At 42.7% G+C, this 15183-nt stretch overlaps 1 protein-coding gene across 3 annotated transcripts in view; it reads left to right on the top strand.

The window, feature by feature from the left end:
• The window catches only part of TTC29 (tetratricopeptide repeat domain 29), a 387470-nt gene that overhangs the window by 146701 nt on the left and 225586 nt on the right, over positions 1-15183 (top strand). For all 3 annotated transcript variants that reach the window (XM_073642501.1, XM_073642502.1, XM_073642503.1), the window contains one exon: positions 14036-14121. In XM_073642501.1, coding sequence (XP_073498602.1) covers positions 14036-14121 — 86 coding nt within the window. The remainder of the gene's footprint in view (positions 1-14035; positions 14122-15183) is intronic.

Here is a 15183-nt window from a genome sequence, read left to right as displayed (position 1 = left end):
CCTAAGATAGCCAAATCTAAAAAAAAAACACTCCAACTTCCAAAAATATTAAGCTTGGATATTTGAGTCTTTTGCGTTGATTGAGAACATAGTTGTTGATCAATAATAAAAATAATCCTCTAAAATACAACTTGCCTAATAATTCTGCACACAGTGTAGTGTGTTCCCTATGTTCAGTGGACTAGAAAAAAAATTAAATATTGGTTTGTGACATAATAAAAACGAATCTTTTTTTTACAAAAATAAATTAGCAATGAAGGAATACTAATAACTTTCTTACTGTTTTCAAGATCTCTACTTGCAGTCGTTCAGTGGAATCCCTTTGTTGTTTACATCCAGTGGATAAAAATCTGCCTTGGTTATGTGATAAACAAGGAGCTTCCTGGTGCGATATTTATTCCGCTCTGCAGCCACTATTGCATCATGTTTCCAGTTCAACATGAATAAAATTGATGAAAGGTCTTCTTTAAATGTGTAAAGAGCAGCAGCCGGTAATGATTTGACTGCGCTCTGCATAGTCCGTGGTTTAAATGAAATCTGTCAGTAAGATTTGTCTTAGGGCTCACACCCATATGTGAGAAAAAGAAAGTTCCGATATCTGGACCAAAAAAACGGACGAGTGCCATGCGAATACTATGTGATTTTCTCACCTAGCATCCATGTGACATCTGTATGCAATCTGTATGCAATGCGATTTTAACATGGGCTATTACATAGAGGACTTGTATATGATAGATATATACAGATTGATAGATACATACACAAATTCAGATATACAGGTGCATCTCACTAAATTAGAATATCATCAAAAAGTTAATTTATTTCAGTTCTTCAATACACAAAAAGTGAAACTCATATATTATATAGAGTCATTACAAACAGAGTGATCTATTTCAAGTGTTGATTTCTGTTAATGTTGATGATTATGGCTTACAACCAATGAAAACACAAAAGTCATTATCTCAGTAAATTAGAATACTTTATAACAACAGCTTGAAAAATGTTTTTAAAATCCGAAATGTTGGCCTACTGAAATGTATATTCAGTAAATGCACTCAATACTTGGTCGGAGCTCCTTTTGTATCAATTACTGCATCGATGTGGCATGGCATGGAGGCGATCAGGTGACATGGTAAATAGGGTTTAATTTAGAACTATTAAAGGAGTCTATGTGTTTATTTCAAATAAAATATTTTATTCTGGGTGTTTGTGGTTTTTTTTAACATTTCACTTTCACTATGGGGTTAGTAAAGGGGGCATCTTATAGACGCCTCTCCATTACTAACCTGGGCTTGATGTCAGCTGGCATTTTTAGCTGACATCAACCCCAATCCTATAACCCCACTTGCCACCACCACAGGGCAGTGGGAAGAGCGAGGCTAAGTGCCAGAATTGGCACATCTTATGGATATACCATTTCTGGGGTGGCTGAGGGCTGGTGTTTGTAGTCTGGGAGGGGGCCAATATTCATGGCCCCTTCCTTGGCTATTAATATCAGCCCCAGCTGTCTGCCTAGCCTTTGCTGGCTGCTAAAATAGGGGGACCCAACGTCAATTTTTTTGGGGAGTCCCACATTTTAATAGCAAGTAAAGGCTAAGTATACAGCTGGGGGCTGATATTAATAGCCTGGGAAGGTCCATGGGTATTACCCCCTTCCCAGGCTACAAACATCTGCCCCAGCTGTTTGCTTACCCTCTGCTAGAGAATAAAAAATCAGATTGCACTCGCCCCAATGTTACTCTATGGGGCAGCGCACATCTGCGGTTGTTTTCTCATGCCGATTCGGCATGCGAAAACAATCCCAGCATGCTGAGATTGCATGCTCAAATCGGATCGCACACACCCATATAAGTCTATGGGTGCGTGTGAAACATCGCACTGCACTCGGATATCACTTGAGTGTAGTGCGATACCCGCCGACGCCAGCAACAGAGAAGATGGAGAAATTGATTTCTCCGTCCCCTCTGCAGCTGTGCTGCGATCCTCTCTGTGCAAGAGGATCCGGGCACAGAGCACTGACATTAGCATATCGCATGCAATGCTCTCGCATCGGGTGCCATACGTTAGTGGGACCCCGGCCTAATACGCAGCATGCTGCGATTTTTTTCTCAGTCCGATTTCAGCTGAGAAAATAATCGCAGATGAGATGTGCCTCATAGAATAACATTGGTCCGAGTGCAATCCGATATTTTATCGGATTGCACTCATCCGTTTTCCTCGCATATGAGTATGAGCCCTTAGGCAAGCAGAGGTACTAGATGCTATGCCTGTAAAGGGTGTAAATCCTTTGCAATGGTCCTTAGTCTTGCAACTTCACTGTTAGGCATATCTGTGCACATGCAGTCCTCAGCTCCTCTTTGTTTCTCCCCTCCAGTACTGCTGGCACTTGCAGAGCTAATTTGCATATGAATAAAATAAGAATTTCACCAAGGGATCATCAAATAGCAACAAAAAAAAATATTCTTGGAAAGGTTTTACACAGCCTTAGTATGCAGTACCACTGCTTGACAATGCTGCTTAAATGACACAGGGAAACGTTCTCAATAAGGTTGCATTCACACAATATGGCTCCTTGCTGTTTTTGCAGCAATTTTCAAAAATTGCAGCAAAAACAATGCGGCTGTACTGCGATCATGGCAAAAAAAAAAAAAACAGCACGGGTGCAACTTGTGAATGCAGCCTGCGACTTGTTCACACAAAGCATTTCTGATTTTTTGCTACAATTTACTAAAAATAATGTATAATCATCACGCTTTTACCATGTTTTGGGGAAATCATGGCAAAAAAATGCATCACAAACACATTGTGTGAACATGGTCGTAGGCTATAATTACGCACAATTTTTGGCCACATTTTGAAGTGGAACCACATCAAAATCTGGCTACCTTTCCATGTAGCAAAAATGCAATGGATTTTCCACTTGTATTCGCTTGTAGAAAATCGGCTGCATTTTACAGTGCCAACATGAGCATGAGATTTTAATAAACCTCCTGCACATGCTTCAGGCTTCAGGTTTATGCTGTGGATATAGGTGCGAATTTCACCCTTTGCAAAATTTGAAAGTAAATACATTCCATGTAAGTGTAGACAAATAGTATTCAAAGAGCATTTGAAATGTTTTTTACATGTGCATTTTGAAGTGGATCTCAAAATCCACTCACATGAACTGTCAATCAAGCAAGAGCCCACGGTCTACAAGCAGGAAGCCGGAAGGCAGGGAAGCGGTGCACTCCTGCCTAAAAAGATGAAAAACTCATTCAGTGGTAGTGCTCATTTACACAACCGTACTTTCGGACCGAGTGCTGTCCATGAAAAAATTGGACACCACTCAGACTAATGTTATTCAATGGGGCAATGCAGATGAGCATTTTTTTTTTTAACAGAAAGAATCTGCGTGTGAATAAAATCGCAGCATGCACTAGTTTGTTCCATAAATCGAATGAGACTCACCCATTCAAGAATATACAGTGGTGGCCAAAAGTATTGGCACCCCTGCAATTCTGTCAGATAATACTCAGTTTCTTCCTGAAAATGATTGCAATCACAAATTATTTGGTATTATTATCTTCATTTAATTTGCTTGCAAGGAAAAAACACAAAAGAGAATGAAGCAAAAATCAAATCATTGATCATTTCACACAAAACTCCAAAAATGAGCCAGACAAAAGTATTGGCACCCTCAGCCTAATACTTGGTTGCACAACCTTTAGCCAAAATAACTGCGAACAACCGCTTCCGGTAACCATCAATGAGTTTCTTACGATGCTCTGCTGGAATTGTAGACCATTCTTCTTTGGCAAACTGCTCCAGGTCCCTGATATTTGAAGGGTGCCTTCTCCATTTTGAGATCTCTCCACAGGTGTTCTATGGGATTCAGGTCTGGACTCATTGCTGGCCACCTTAGAAGTCTCCAGTGCTTTCTCTCAAACCATTTTATAGTGCTTTTGAAAGTGTGTTTTGGGTCATTGTCCTGCTGGAAGACCCATGACCTCTGAGGGAGACCCAGCTTTCTCACACTGGGCCCTACATTATGCTGCAAAATTTGTTGGTAGTCTTCAGACTTCATAATGCCATGCACACGGTCAAGCAGTCCAGTGCCAGAGGCAGCAAAGCAACCCCAAAACATCAGGGAACCTCCGCCATGTTTGACTGTAGGGACCGTGTTCTTTTCTTTGAATGCCTCTTTTTTTTCCTGTACACTCTATGTTGATGCTTTTTCCCAAAAAGCTCTACTTTTGTCTCATCTGACAAGAGAACATTCTTCCAAAACGTTTTAGGCTTTCTCAGGTAAGTTTTGGCAAACTCCAGCCTGGCTTTTTTATGTCTCGGGGTAAGAAGTGGGGTCTTCCTGGGTATCCTACCATACAGTCCCTTTTCATTCAGACGCCGACGGATAGTACGGGTTGACACTGTTGTACCCTCGGTCTACAACCTGCAACTGTGACCCCATTCCCTCACATCTCCTGCAGTCCCTCTAACCGGTGGTCACCACTCACCTGACTAAAATATTTAACCTCTCTCTTTCTTCAGGTATCTTTCCCTCCTCATTTAAACATGCCATCATAACTAGTGTTGAGCGAATTTGTTCGGCATTTCAAATTCGGTCTTGTTCGCGCCAAAAAATCAGCTCCGCCCATGAACATCCCTGATTTGCCACGCTGTCACGCAGATGTTATCACACTGTTATCTGCGTGACAGTGTGGCATATCAGGGATGTTCATGGGCGGAGCCAATTTTTTTGCACGAACAAGCCGAAACCCCAAACACGAACCCGAATTTGAAATGCCGAACAAATTCGCTCAACACTAATCATAACCTCTTTACTTAAAAAGCCATCCCTAGACCAGAACTGCACTGCTAACTACAGACCTGTCTCTAATCTGCCATTTATCTCTAAACTCCTGGAACGCTTGGTCCACTCCCATCTAAGCCACTATCTCTCAGATAACTCTCTCTTTGACCCTCTACAATCCGGTTTCCGCTCTTTACACTCCACTGAAACTGCCCTCACTAAAGTCTCTAATGATCTAATAACAGCTAAATCTAAAGGTCATTGCTCCCTGCTGATTCTCCTGGATCTCTCTGCCGCATTTGACACTGTGGATCACCAGCTCCTCCTCACTATGCTCTGTTCTATAGGCCTCAAGGACACCGTTCTCTCCTTGTTATCCTCCTATCTCTCTGACCGCTACTTCACTGTATCTTTTCCTCTCCTTGTCCTCTATCAGGGTTCCGTAGTGCTCAGTCCTAGGCCCCTTCCTCTTCTCTCTATACACTGCCCCTATTGAACAAACAATCAGCAGATTTGGGTTCCAGTACCATCTCTATGCTGACGACACCCAATTATACACTTCCTCTCCTGAAATCACCCCTACCCTAATACAAAATAACAAGGATTGTCTGTCTGCTGTCTGTAACATCATGTCCTCCCTCTATCTTAAACTGAATCTCTCCAAAACTGAACTTCTTGTGTTTCTCCCCTCTACTAACCTAACTCTACCTAACATTGAAATTACCTTGGAGGGTTCAACCATAACTCCCAAGCAGTACGCCTGCTGCCTTGGGGTCATATTCGAATCTAAACTTTCCTTTACTCTCTACATCCGATCACTCACCCGCTCTTGCCACCTGTATCTTAAAAACATCTCCAAAATCCAACCTTTTCTCACCTTTGAAACTACTAAAACTCTTACTGTCGCTCTTATTCACTCTCGTCTGGACTACTGCAACTCTCTTCTGATTGGTCTCCTTCTCACCAAACTTTCTCCTCTCCAATCCATCTTGAATGCGGCAGCCAGGGTCGTATTTCTGTCCAGCCGCTTCACCGATGCCTCCATCTTGTGTCAGTCATTCCACTGGTTACCCATTCGATACAGAGTCCAGTATAAACTCATTTCTCTCACCCACAAAGCTCTCCACAGTTCTGCACCGCCTTATATCTCCTCTCTCATCTCTTATCTATCGCCCTACACGTGCCCTCCGTTCTACAAATGATCTAAGACTAACATCCCCCATAATCCAAACCTCACACCTTCATCTCCAAGACTTCTCTCGTGCTGCGCCAATTCTCTGGAATGCACTTTCCCAGACGATCCGACTGATTCCTATCCCCACGTCTTCAAATGCGCTTTAAAAACGCCTACTGCTTCAACTCAGTAAACTAACTTTCCCATGTTCCTTCCTTCTAAATATTATTCAGAATCTGTTCCCTACTATTCATCTGTCTCCACACCCGCCATGCACAGGATAACTGCCGTCGATACTTGATTATTGCACTTAAACATACGGGCTGATGACCGGATCATGCAGCCTTATATGAAAATCCCTATTTATTATAATTGCCAGACCTGAAATAACAAGCACTTTTCACCTATTGTGCCCCCCCCATTTCCTTGTAGATTGTAAGCTTGCAAGCAGGATCCTCACTCCTAACATAGCTGTTTAAACTGTTTTACTTTGTATTGAATTTATTGTCTGTACATGTCCCAGCTTAATTGTAAAGTACTTCGGAATATGTTGGCACTATATAAATAAAATGTATTATTATTATTATTGTTATTATCCAATTTTTACGGATATATTGAAATTCTGTAACATAGGAAACTGGAAATGGTCTTGCAAATGATTAAAAGTTGCCGCTGTAAAAAAAGTGGATTGTATACGGATTGCACACATTGCAAAAAAATCGTACCATTTTTCTGGATGAAACTCTGAAATATTTTTTATACTCTCGTGTGACCCTACCCCTGCAATGTATCTAGAATTAAGGAACTTTTTTTGCGGGATGGAGAGTGACAATTTTTTCCTGTCTCATCAAAGTAATCCACAGTAATTCTCTTTTTGACGTTGAGTACCAAGATATCCCAATGGTCACACAGTGCGTCCTTGCAGTGAGGTTTATTTGATGGTGCCGAATCGATCCTGATTTGTATTTTACATTGCATGCAGGTCATTCAAATAAATGGCTGCTTATGTAGTGCATTAACTTTTCCAGCGTGAGTGGCATCTTATTGCTCTATGATATCTACACTGCTCAAAAACATAAAGGGAACACTCAAATAACACATCCTAGATCTGAATGATATATTCTCATTGAATACTTTGTTCTGTACAAAGTTGAATGTGCTGACAACAAAATCACACAAAAATCATCAATGGAAATCAAATTTATTAACCAATGGAGGCCTGGATTTAGAGTCACCCCCAAAATTAAAGTGTAAAAACACACTACAGGCTGATCCAACTTTGATGTAATGTCCTTAAAACAAGTCAAAATGAGGCTCAGTATTGTGTGTGGCCTCCACGTGCCTGTATGACCTCCCTACAACGCCTGGGCATGCTCCTCATGAGGTTGCGGATGGTCTCCTGTGGGATCTCCTCCCAGACCTGGACTGAAGCATCCGCCAGCTCCTCCACAGTCTGTGGTGCAATGTGACATTGGTGGATGGAGCGAGACATAGTAACATAGTAACATAGTTTGTAAAGCCGAATAAAGACTTGCGTCCATCAAGTTCGACCTGTTAGTTCTGTAATTGCTAAAGTTGATCCAGAGGAGGGCAAAAACCCCAAATGATTTGGCCAATCTTCACCTGAGGAAAAATTCCCTCCCGACTCTGAAACCAGCAGTCAGAATAAATCCCTGTATCAACCTACTATTTTATTTTATTTTTAAGTATATGCTGAAATCTGCCTGGTATCTAGAAATGCATCCAGTCCCCGCTTGAACTGGTGTAGTGAATCCGACATTACCGTCTCCTCACTCAGTGAATTCCATATTCTCACTGCTCTTACCGTAAAGAACCCCTTCCTATGCTGGTGCTGAAACCTTTTCTCTTCCAGTCTTAGTGAGTGCCCTCTTGTTACCGTAATATCCCTCCTTTTGAACAAATCCCGGGCAAGATCTCTATACTGTCCCCTAACATATTTGTACACATTTATTATGTCCCCCCTCAACCTTCTCTTTTCCAGGCTGAATAGTCCTAGTTTTGCCAACCTCTCTGGGTATTGCAGTCCCTCCATTCCCTTTATAAATTTTGTTGCCCTCCTTTGTACCTTTTCAAGCTCATTTATATCCTTTCTATATATTGGGGCCCATAACTGAGCACAGTATTCCAAGTGTGGTCTGACCAGTGCTTTGTACAGTGGAAGAACAATGTTCTCATCCTTTGCAGCTATACCTCTTCTGATACATCCCATTACCCTGTTTGCCCTTACAGCAGCGGCCTGACTTTGGGCACTCCAATTTAGTTTGCTATCAATCAAGATGCCCAAGTCCTTCTCCATCTCTGAATTCCCCAATGATTTCCCATTCAGTGAGTACTGGTGACTTCCATTTTTCCTTCCCATATGTATGACCTTACATTTCTCCTCGTTAAACCTCATTTGCCATTTAATGCTCCACCTACCCAGCTTATCCAAATCCCTCTGTAGGTCTGCACTGTCCTCTTTTGTATTAATTGTTTTACATAACTTTGTGTCATCTGCAAATATTGATATTTTACTATTTATCCCGTTGACTATGTCGTTAATAAAGATATTAAATAACATTGGGCCTAGTACAGACCCCTGTGGTACCCCACTAGTGACACTTACCCAATCTGAGTATATTCCATTTATAACCACCCTCTGCCTTCTATCCTTTAGCCAGTTAGCTACCCACTTGCAGACATTTTCCCCCAGCCCCATCATTCTCATTTTGTATACCAACCTATTATGTGGCACGCTATCGAATGCTTTTGAGAAGTCGAGATACACGACATCCACTGGTTCCACCTGATCTACTCGAGAGCTAACCTCCTCGTAGAAGTCAATCAGGTTTGTTTGGCAGGAGCGATTCCTCATGAATCCATGTTGGTTCGGGATTAAAAGATTATTAGCATCAAGATGCTCCATAATTGCCTCTTTAATGAAGCTTTCAAAAATTTTGCCCACAACGGACGTCAGACTCACCGGCCGATAGTTTCCGGCATCACTTTTCGCTCCCTTTTTGAATATTGGCACTACATTCGCCTGTCGCCAATCAAGTGGCACAGACCCAGTCTCAACAGAGTCCTTAAATATAAGATATAACGGTCTGTCTATCACATTACTTAGTTCCCTTAGTACCCGTGGGTGTATGCCATCAGGTCCTGGTGATTTGTTTATTTTAATGTTACTGAGGCGTTTCTGTACCCCAGCTTGGGTTAGATTTGTCATACTTAGTGGAGGATTAAGTTTGTCACTTCTCATTTCTCCTGTTAGTTCGATTTCCTTTGTGAAAGTTGTCGAAAAAAAATTATTTAATAGATTAGCTTTATCCTCATCTTTCTCTATGATTTTGCCTTCCTCACTTTTTATCGGTCCAATATTATCCGATTTAATCCTTTTACTATTTATATACGTAAAGAACAGTTTGGGATTTGATCTACTTTCCCTAGCAATACGTCTCTCTGTTTCCTCCTTCGCTATTTTTATTTGTTTTTTACAGGTTCTCGTTTTTTCCTTGTAACACATTAGTGCCTCCTTACTGTTTTCCTGTTTTAATCTCTTGAATGCCTCTTTTTTGCCATTTAACGCCCCTTTTACGTTCTTGTTCAACCATATTGGTTTCCTCTTATTTCTGGCCCTTTTATTCCCATACGGTATATATCTCTCGCACTGAGTATTCAGAATTCTTTTGAAGGTTTCCCATTTACTATTCGTATTCCTTTGATTAAGAACTTTGTCCCAGTCAATAAGTTGAAGGTTTTCTTTCAGCTGATCAAACTTCGCCCTCCTAAAGTTTAATGTTTTTGTTGTTCCCTTATTGATAACCCTACTGAAGGGCATTTTGAAGTCGATAATATTATGGTCGCTATTACCTAGGTGCCCCCCTATCTGTACCTCAGTTATTCTATCAGGCCTATTAGTCAATATTAAGTCCAACACGGCCTTCCCTCTCGTTGGTTCCTGCACTAGTTGGGAGAGATAATTATCCTTAATATTTGTCAAGAACCTTTTTCCTTTCTGAGATCTACAGGTTTCTGTTTCCCAGTCAATATCCGGGTAGTTGAAATCCCCCATTACAATCACTTCATTATGTTTTGCTACTTTGTCTATTTGTCCTAATAGCAGATTCTCATTCTCCTCTGTTATATTGGGTGGCTTATAGCAGACCCCCAGTAATATTTTATTATTATTTTTAGTTCCCTCTATCTCTACCCACATGGACTCGACCCCCTCTTCTCCCTCTCCTATATCTTCCCTTAGTCTGGGTTTTAGACATGACTTTACATATAAGCAGACTCCTCCGCCTTTCCCCTGTTTCCGGTCCCTTCTAAATAAACTATAATCTAATAAATTTACCGCCCAGTCGTAGCTATCGTCTAGCCAAGTCTCTGTTATACCTACGATGTCATACCTCTCCTCCGATATAAGCGCCTGCAGCTCATCCGCCTTATTGGTCAGGCTTCTTGCGTTGGTCAGCATGCAAGATAAAACTTTGGGGTTATTTAGCATCCTATTCTTCTCTAACGATCTAACTATACTATCTCCACCCCCCTCTCCACCCTCATTATATTCACTTCTCCCCTTCCCCCTTGCTTGCCTCACATCCCACCTATTTCCTTGGTTCCCCCCCCCGTCTCTAGTTTAAAAACTCCTCCAACCTATTAGCCATCTTCTTCCCCAGCTCCGCTGCACCCTCCCCATTGAGGTGCAGCCCGTCCCTACGGTAGAGCCTGTAGCCGACCGCGAAGTCGGCCCAGTTCTCCATGAACCCAAACCCTTCTGCCTTGCACCAACTCTTTAGCCACTTATTCACCTCCCTAACTTCCCGTTGGCGCTCCTGTGTGGCTCGCGGGATTGGTAGTATTTCTGAGAAAACTACCTTGGAGGTCCTTGCCCTAAGCTTCCTACCTAGGTCCCTGAAATCATTTTTAAGGACCCTCCATCTACCACTCACTTTGTCATTGGTGCCGATGTGGACCATGACCGCTGGGTCTTCGCCAGCCCCACCCAGTAACCTGTCAACCCGATCCGCGATGTGCCGGACTCGAGCGCCAGGGAGGCAGCACACCGTTCGGCGATCCCGGTCTTTGTGACAGATTGCCCTGTCTGTCCCCCTAATAGAGTCACCCACTACCAGAACCTGTCTTGCCTGCCCTACACTTCCCCCCTCCCCCTCATTACTGGAGCATACACTCCCCCGGCGGTCAGAGGATCTGTCGTGCTCCAATAATGCCGGTTCTGAACCAGCCTTCCTATACTTCTTCCCTCTATCCCTCCTAACTGTTATCCAGCTCCCTGCCTGTTCAGCCTGCACTTCCCCTCTATGCTCCACCCCCAGTATTGACCCATTGAGTGTCTGCTCGGTGAGCAGCAAACTCCGTTCCATGTTGTCGATGCTCCTCAGTACCGCTATCTGAGCACTTAGATCCAGAATTTGGGCTTCCAAGTGCACGATATGCTCACATCTCTCGCAGCAGTATGGATCCTCGAGCGGTTGCTCACGGAATGCATACATTGCGCAAGATGTACACTGCACGGCTCCGGCCAAAATGGACGTCATTCTAAATATGGGGATACAGTCAGTATATATATACAAGTACAAAACACAATTATTTATATATAGGTGTATGGACGGGGATCAATTAGGGATGTGCAAGTGTATCAATTAGATATCGGCGGGGGATCAGTTAAGTATGGACGGGGGATCAATTAAGTATCAAGTATGGACGGGGGAATCAGATAAGTAGGTCAGGTGGATTAATGAAGTAAAAAGTAAAGTAAAGAAAGAATGAAATACAGTCAGCAATTCAGTCCTAAGTCCTCCCTTCCAAACTCCCTGAATCCAAAGTCACTGAAAAACAAGTCACACACTTACTTTCGTTCGCACTTATGCTCTGGACACACGCAGCTCGTTTACACTCGCAAACTAAGAGATTTAAAGAGTTTTTTTTTTTTTTTTTTCTTCCTTTTCCAGCAATGTACCCTTCACCTCAATGCACTTCCAAAGGACTTGATGTCCAACCAGCTGCCCCTTATAACCCTTAATTATGACCCCTTCCCCTTAATTAACCCCTTGTGAGTAAATCTACACCTCAGGATTTTAGTGCAATGTAGTTAACCCTTAAATACACAGGTAGTAAACTATGAAACTAAAACTGTAGTGAGAAAATAGGTTTTAAAAAGCCCAATAAATCTACACAGGTAGAAAAGCACTCAGCAGGTCACAATGCAGCACTCACCGCAATTCACACAGGTATTTTCTGCAGGATTCCCAAATACCTCTTCACTGAAAAACAAGTCACACACTTACTTTCGTTCGCACTTACGCTCCGGACACACGCAGCTCGTTCACACTCGCAAACTAAGAGATTTAAAGAGTTTTTTTTTTTTTTTTTCTTCCTTTTCCAGCAATGTACCCTTCACCTCAATGCACTTCCAAAGGACTTGATGTCCAACCAGCTGCCCCTTATAACCCTTAATTATGACCCCTTCCCCTTAATTAACCCCTTGTGAGTAAATCTACACCTCAGGATTTTAGTGCAATGTAGTTAACCCTTAAATACACAGGTAGTAAACTAAGAAACTAAAACTGTAGTGAGAAAATAGGTTTTAAAAAGCCCAATAAATCTAAACAGGTAGAAAAGCACTCAGCAGGTCACAATGCAGCACTCACCGCAATTCACACAGGTATTTTCTGCAGGATTCCCAAATACCTCTTCACTGAAAAACAAGTCACACACTTACTTTCGTTCGCACTTACGCTCCGGACACACGCAGCTCGTTCACACTCGCAAACTAAGAGATTTAAAGAGTTTTTTTTTTTTTTCTTCCTTTTCCAGGAATGTACCCTTCACCTCAATGCACTTCCAAAACATGATGTCCCAGATGTGCTCAATCAGATTCAGGTCTGGGGAACGGGCGGGCCAGTCCATAGCTCCAATGCCTTCATCTTGCAGGAACTGCTGACACACTCCAGCCACATGAGGTCTGGCATTGTCCAGCATTAGGAGGAACCCAGGGCCAACCGCACCAGCATATGGTCTCACAAGGGGTCTGGGGATCTCATCTCGGTACCTAATGGCAGTCAGGCTACCTCTAGCAAGCACATGGAGGGCTGTGCGGCCCTCTAAAGAAATGCCACCCCACACCATTACTGACCCACTGCCAAACCGGTCATGCTGAAGGATGTTGCAGGCAGCAGATCACTCCACGGTGTTTCCAGACTCTGTCACGTCTGTCACATGTGCTCAGTGTGAACCTGCTTTCATCTGTGAAGAGCACAGGGCTCCAGTGGCAACTTTGCCAATTCTGGTGTTCTGTGGCAAATGCCAAACGTCCTGCACGGTGTTGGGCTGTGAGAACAACCCCCATCTGTGGACGTCGGGCCCTCATACCACCCTCATGGAGTCGGTTTCTAACCGTTTGTGCAGACACATGCACATTTGTGGCCTGCTGGAGGTCATTTTGCAGGGCTCTGGCAGTGCTCCTCCTGTTCCTCCTTGCACAAAGGCGGAGGTAGCGGTCTTGCTGCTGGGTTGTTGCCCTCTTACGGCCCCCTCCACGTCTCCTGGTGTAGTGGCCTGTCTCCTGGTAGCGCCTCCAGGCTCTGGACACTACGCTGACACAGCAAACCTTCTTGCCACAGCTCGCATTGATGTGCCATCCTGGATGAGCTGCACTACCTGAGCAACTTCTGTGGGTTGTAGAGTACATCTCATTCTACCACAGTGTGAAAGCACAACCAACATTCAAAAGTGACCAAAACATCAGCCAGAAAGCATTGGTACTGAGATGTGGTCTGTGGTCCCCACCTGCAGAACCACTCCATTATTGAGTGGGTCTTGATAATTGCCAACAATTTCCATCTATTGTCTATTCCATTTGCACAACAGCATGTGAAATTGATTGTCAATCAGTGTTGCTTCCTAAGTGGACAGTTTGATTTCACAGAAGTTTGATGTACTTGGAGTTATATTCTGTTCTTTAAGTGTTCCCTTTATTTTTTGAGCAGTGTATATGCCCTTTAAGAAATCCCTCATGTTTTTAAGTTCCCTTCTTTTTCTTACAGGATGCGATAAAAAAATGGAAGGTGAAGCAGCATATCGACTGGGATTAGTTCATATTTCATCTGGAAGTCCTCAGATTGCAATTCGAGTAAGTGTTGTTATATTGGCGATTAATTAGAATTTATATATATATATATATATATATATATATATATATATATATAATTTGTATATTGCAAGTATATTTACCAGAGTTATACAAATCCAAAAATGGCATCTAAACAGTTGCAGCCTAAAAAGTGTAAATCTATCATTTAAAGTGAATCTGTCACCACATTTGACCTATTTAACCTATTAATATGGGCATACAGGTTACAGACTGCTGAGGAGAGTGATCCCTGTATGTCTCATATCAGATGCCATGTTGTTGATAAATCACCTTTTATCACTTTATATAAATGACCTCTTGCAGGCTATGGGAGGACGTTGCCCGAAAGATAACTCTGCCTCCAGTGCGTATTTTACATAAAAATGAATACAATTATGGCTGGTCTTCCTCTTTACAACACCTTATCTTAAAGGGAACCTGTTACCTGCACAAGTACTATTTATTTGCAGTTATAGTGGTAATCTGCATATCAATAGCGTTTATATCATGAGCTGTTAGTCATTGCGTACTACTCAATGAGTGCACTGCTCCGGTAAGCCTGTATGATAACTTTGATGAATTTTTTCATATCTATTCTAAGTTTACATCATCTAATAGGTGTCTTAGTGTTAGACCACTTTTTTAACCCCTTCACGAACTATGACGTATAGTTACGTCATAGGTCACATCCCTCCCTTTAATGTGGGCTCTGGCGCTGAGCTCGCTTTTTTCCCGGCACATGACAGATGATTTGATCAGCTGTCATGTGCCCCTAACAGCCGCGGGTTGAATCGCGATCCACTAGTGGCTGTTAACATGTTAAATGCCACTGCCAATATTTGACAGAGACATTTAACTCAGGCAAACCGGATGCGCATAACAAACCCTGCCCATCGGCACCCCTGTCATATTATCGCGGGGCGCCGATGGGTTGGCATGACAGCCGGGGGTCTGCTTGTTATTGCAGATCTCCTATGAACGCCGTGTGATGTTTACTGTAGATGCCCCAGAGTCTCTTGTGAGGTATAAATGCCCTAGCATCTCCTATGTAATGTACCGACG

Source organism: Phyllobates terribilis, unplaced genomic scaffold (assembly GCF_046119375.1).
Source record: "Phyllobates terribilis strain yellow unplaced genomic scaffold, ASM4611937v1 Scaffold_1__5_contigs__length_1240528914, whole genome shotgun sequence".
Taxonomy (NCBI): Eukaryota; Metazoa; Chordata; class Amphibia; order Anura; family Dendrobatidae; genus Phyllobates; species Phyllobates terribilis.
Note: the sequence above shows the minus strand (reverse complement) of the source record. Positions and strands in the feature narration are given on the sequence as shown.